Source organism: Sinocyclocheilus rhinocerous, unplaced genomic scaffold, assembly GCF_001515625.1.
Source record: "Sinocyclocheilus rhinocerous isolate Xijiao unplaced genomic scaffold, SAMN03320098_v1.1 scaffold2120, whole genome shotgun sequence".
NCBI classification, from domain to species: Eukaryota; Metazoa; Chordata; class Actinopteri; order Cypriniformes; family Cyprinidae; genus Sinocyclocheilus; species Sinocyclocheilus rhinocerous.
The window spans coordinates 590,953-596,652 of record NW_015630026.1 but is presented as its reverse complement, the minus strand read 5'-3'; the positions used below and the strand labels follow the sequence as shown (position 1 = coordinate 596,652).

The window sequence follows — 5,700 nt, the reverse complement described above, 5'->3', positions numbered from 1 at the left end:
GCATTCCCTTCAAAAACAAACGTAATCCACTAAGTCTATAGCAGCTCAGATGTCGGGAATAAATGACGACTGCTATGTTCATTATTACATCCAACAACAGAACACCTCAATCGCTTAGGAGTCTGCTCTGGCAGTGAAACAATGGCAGACTGATGACAGCTCACTCAGGGCGGGTCTAAGGTAAGACGCCAGTCCAGTCTGTCCTGAAACGCTACTGTCTATCAAACTATCGTGAAAGGGGCCTGTTCTTGTGAAGTCACACAGACAGGCATCTGAGATTGGCTCGATTTGAGAAAGAGGTAAAGATTTTAGTAGATAAAAAAAAAACACTGGATGGATTTTTATCATTATAGGGTGGTTGTGTACACACACTGCCAACACACATTTCAGTTCAAACATCTTGTAAAAGTGCATGTAGCATCCTATGACCCCTTTAAGACCCCGCTCTAGCACCTCTCGGATACATGCCAAGTTGTAGTCACCTTATCACTGGGTGATGACAGACTTTAGTAAAGGAGCACTTGTTTTTTTTTTTTTGTTTGTTTCTTGATTTATTTACTCTATGTAACAAATCACCTGAAGTGTATAGGTTGCAAACTGTATCTTGCAGCCAGTGGGCTCTGAATATAATTCTCACAACACTCAACCTCTGCCCCGTTTCCAAGGTGACACAGAGTTTCTGTGTATCACAGCCATACAGTTTTTAATAATGTTGTAATGCCCCAGGTCTCTGTCTCTCTCTCTCTCTCTCTCTCTCTTTCTTTCTCTCGTGAGGCTTCTTAACTCGATATACCCATTTGACTTTGCTTGTCATGTAGTTTCACACTGCCAGTCAAAGTTTGGACGTCCTTGACTGAATTTCTGATCTTAAAGAACCCAAAAAAATCCATATATTTTAGGCTGGAGGTCATCTAGGGGCTTATATACTCCTAAACGGTGACAAAATGCACTTCAGGAACAAACATACCAATAATACACACTACACAGATTTTCATCCAATCAATTTCCCATCAAGCAATTTCATTGATATATACTTTAGTATATAAAATAAAGCACTGTTCTATACAGTTGCCACAGTTCTAACACTCTTGTATCTTTATGTCACAGACAGTGTGGACTTCGACCTCCTACAAATCCTCTTGAGGTAGTTTCTTCTGGTAACATCATGCTCGTCAACCTAATCACAGATAAGGTCCGGAGACTTGGATTCAAAGCGGTTTACACTGTCATTCCCGCTATTGCTGGTAACGTCAGTGATTTGTTTTGTACAAATGCTTTAGTATTTTATAAAGTCATCATCCAAGTCAAAAGTCTTTGTAGCTATGAAACTTGAAAAACAAATGTTGAATTGGTCTAGAAAGTATTCCATTTCAGTTTCATAATATCTGTTTTCTGTTCATTTCCCCCCTCCATATTAATTTCTAGCTGGGAGCTGTGGAGCATCTCTGAATACGCCCACTGGAAACTTCACCTCTCCTCATTTTCCTAGTTTCTATCCTCCTTTGATCGACTGCAACTGGAACATCAGTGTAAGCCTCACGTGACCATTTGACTTTTCTTTGTTTACCAACAGAGAGAACTCGTGTTTTGAAATTAAAGGAATATTTCAGTATCTCTTCATTTGTTGAACTATCCATTCTTCATATTTTGAAATATGGTCTTTCTTTTATTATTTTCTTTCTACAGTGAAACACAAAAGCAGATGTTAGGCAAAAAATCATTTTTAAATGAATACATTTTTTCAGTAAGGTTGCCTAAAATTTAACAAAAGTGAGAGTAAAGACATTATATATATATAAAAAAAAAAAAAATCATGTTAACACAGTTCTTTTGAATTTTCTGTTAATCAAAGAATCCTGGAAAAATGTATCACAGTTTCCACAAAAATATTAAGCAGAACAACTGTTTTCAACATTAATAATAATTAGAAATGTTTCTTGTGCACCAAATCAGCATCTTTGAATGATTTCTGAAAGGATCATGTGACTCTGAAGACTGGAGTAATGATGCTGAAAATTCAGCTTTGTGTCACAGGAATAAATGACATTTTACTATATAATAAATACAAAACGGTTCCTTTAAATTGAAGTAAAATTCACAGTGTTACAGTTTTTGCTGTATTTTTATCAAATAAATGAAGCTTTGCTGAGCTTAAGAGACTTATTTTAAAAACATTAACAAATCTTGCTGACCCCAAAGTTTGGAACAGTAGTGTATGTATTTTAAGTAAATATGTGGCTAATAATAATTCAAATTTTGGCTGCGCGTCTTCAGAAGGCTTGAAATATAGTGCATAAGTGTAGAGTACTTTTATGTAGAGCAGCTCATGCATTCTGCCTACATCTCATTTTGCATTTCACAAAAGAAGTAATATGGGATCGGAACAATATGATGGTGAGTAAATGAAAATATTTTCGTATTTGAATAAACTACTTCTCTTGAGGAGCAAAGTGTTTCGATTCTGTCATTAGGCTGAAAATAACCCTGAACACCATTGTGTGGATTCTGTAGGTTCCTGCTGGCAGAAAGATAAAGATAGAGTTCAATATGTTCCGTGTGAAAGAGCCGGGGGTGGACACTAGCAGCTGTCACAAAGACTTCATAGAGGTGCTGGGTAAAAAGTAAGTTCTGTCATCTGTCCTGCCATGCCAGCCAGAAAGATATTCCCCATCATTTCTTGTCAGCTTCCTGATAGTCTATGAAATAAAATGGCAAAAGGCCCAATAAATAAATTTGATGTTAATTTATCTGAAAACCATCTGCAGTAGTCTGTTGCCAATTCATTTTTGGTTTTCTTAGTCTTTGTTGTATTAACAGTTCATTCCTTCCTCCATTTTTAAAGGTATTGTGGAGAGAGACGTAGACTTGTTCTCTCTAGTGCCACCAATATCTTGGAAGTGAAGTTCCATTCAGATGAATCCTACACTGATAAGGGTTTCAGGATCACTTACACCGCCTTTGACCCTGTAAACCGTACGTAAGCCGGTGTTTCAATATGACTAGCTAAATGCAGTGATGAAATTTTGATCCAGGACCATTTAAAACCAACAGATCACATTATTCTATCATTAGAACTCTCTTTTAACTTCTCCTTTGTGTTGAGTTCTGGCTGTCTTCCTGTTTTCACTCTCATGAATTTCATCTCCAGCTTGCCCTGGTCAGTTTGCGTGCACCTCAGGCTACTGCATCAAAAAAGAGCAACACTGTGATGGGTGGAACGACTGCGAAGACATGAGTGATGAGAAAAGCTGCCGTAAGTCTCATCCCTGTCAGGATTTTGCCAAATTTCATTTAAACCTTTAAATTGAATTAGCCCTGTCCAACGGGATACCGATGTAGAATGACAGGAAGATGAAATCAGAATTCTAATTCAAACACTATTCAGGGGTATATAAAATTCAGTCCAAATGAATAAAAACTACATCAATAATTATGTTAATATGTTGTTTTCTTAAAGGGGTCATATGATGCGATTTCAATTTTTCCTTTCTCTTTGGAGTGTTAGTATGTGGAAAATAATGTGTTTTTTTAACTTTAAACCGCATAAACACATTTCATTACACCAAATACACAAAATAATGTTCGTTTTAGCAGCATCATATGACCCCTTTAAACTGATTGGACAGATTCCTCCAATTTAAGTTAAAAAATGGCAGTTTTACTCATTGTTTTTAGATGCACAGGACATTATTTAAAGCATTAACACTAAAATGTTATAATTTTACATAATAGTATTATATTTATGTATGTATTATATTAAATATTATAGATTAAATATATTATTTGTCATTTTTGGTTTATAAAATGAATGGCATTATGTATTGAACATAATTTACACTATAGGTGGTATTTCAAACATCAGTTCTTTAGATCATCTAATGCTTCTGGAAATAGCTTATATGTTGTATGAAATCATGGTTATGTTTAATTCAAAATCAAGTGTAAGTTCTACTTCTTTAACTTTAGATTTGCATTATTATTTTGCATTCTCTTTGCTGCCTAACAAGTAACCAGTAAACCTAAATAAACTGAAATAACTTTTTGATGAGTTTTTACATTGTACTAATAATTGACAAAGTCAGGTGATGTTTTAGATCAATTTTATGTTGACACATTCAGTTGAATGTGTTTTGTGTTTCAGACTGTGATGACGAACAGTTCACTTGCAGTAATGGCCTGTGTAGGCCTCGGTACTTTGTGTGTGACAGAGTAAATGACTGTGGTGACAATAGTGATGAGGAACATTGTGGTGAGTTTCTCCTATTATGTTTTAATGATCGTATTTATTTATATCAGCATCTGCCTTTCAGGAAGTTAATTCAAATGAAACAAAATACATTTAAGGATACACTAAATACTGACAGACAAAGCAGTGGCAGGCGTTTTATCTCCATAAAGCGGGACTGCAATGAGGTCCCATGACTAGCTGTTTCCTGGGATTCATATAAACACTGACTTAAGATGAACTTATTTTGAACTATGACATTTTCCTGGAGAACTTCAACGTATTTAAGATTTGCTTCATTGTGGCATTCTTTAAAAAGCTACTTTGATTTTTGCCATTGAAGGACACTTGACGAGATTTTGTTTTGTTGTTCCTCTTAGATTGTGGCAGAGCTGAGGAAAGGTGCGGCGATGGCGCCTGCATCCCACAAGAATTTATATGCGATGGGAAAAATGACTGTGCTGACGCCAGTGATGAGGTCTCATGTGTAGCATGTGAGTGGATACTTTGACTTAGTGACCACAATCTGCTTTTTCATTGAGCTTAACACCAGTGGCCTGTAGCACGAAGCGAGATGAACAAACTCAGAGTTTCAGAGTAGGTTTAGAGTTGACAAAACCAAACAAATCCAACCTGGTTTAGATCAGGATCAGCGGGCTCACAAAGCTCGATATAAACGTTCTCTGTCAACTCAGAGTTTGGAGCGTGTGCACCTGAAAGTGTGACGTGTGCGGCAAACAGCCAGTCACAGGGAACGTGTGGAGAGCATCAGCAAAGCGTCATTTGGATTCACTTCTCACGAGAGTCAACACAGTTCACTTTTCTGTTGAAGATTAAGAGATGTCGTTATTAAAAATAAATTTTAATGCATTTACAAGGCAGGAATAAACACTTCTGCTGCAGCAAAAGTTTGAGAAGGCAGCAGAAAGGAATCATCTGAATTTAATTATTTATATATAGTTTCACACAGAGCTCAAAAGAAAAACATATAAGTTTAGTCATTTTAAAAGTTGGATATATTAAAGCTTATCTGTATGCATTTATATTTAATTTAAATGCAAGGCTTAATTAATTGCCACTTCATATGATAATTATATGAATATATTATATGAATTATAAACAATTATAATTAATATAAAATAATATAATATAATTAATATAATATAAATATAATAAATAAGTAGTCGCAAATTTGTAGCCGCAGGGTAGCTGTGTAGCGTAAGTTTCCATGGTGACGAATCCCGCTCAAAACCAACCCACCTTCTTGAGCCCGAAAACTCAATGAAGCAAAAAGTTTGCTCAAACTAAACATGAACTTACCTGGGTAAAAACTGAAACCAGCTTTGTGCTACAGGCCACTGAGGGTTAAGGGCAGTGCGTAATTTTTTTGTTTGCGTTTATATATACAGTACTGTGCAAAAGTCTTAGGCCATTAGCAGTGGCGTAACTACAGACAGTGCAGCCAGTGCAGCCAC

At 36.1% G+C, this 5,700-nt stretch overlaps 1 protein-coding gene across 1 annotated transcript in view; it reads left to right on the top strand.

The window, feature by feature from the left end:
• st14 (ST14 transmembrane serine protease matriptase) overlaps nt 1-5,700 on the top strand; it is a 44,298-nt gene that overhangs the window by 35,640 nt on the left and 2,958 nt on the right. Inside the window, exons 8-14 of the mRNA XM_016551986.1 lie at nt 1,108-1,244; nt 1,426-1,529; nt 2,512-2,621; nt 2,843-2,973; nt 3,149-3,253; nt 4,142-4,249; nt 4,606-4,719. Of these exons, the coding sequence (XP_016407472.1) occupies nt 1,108-1,244; nt 1,426-1,529; nt 2,512-2,621; nt 2,843-2,973; nt 3,149-3,253; nt 4,142-4,249; nt 4,606-4,719 (809 nt within the window). The remainder of the gene's footprint in view (nt 1-1,107; nt 1,245-1,425; nt 1,530-2,511; nt 2,622-2,842; nt 2,974-3,148; nt 3,254-4,141; nt 4,250-4,605; nt 4,720-5,700) is intronic.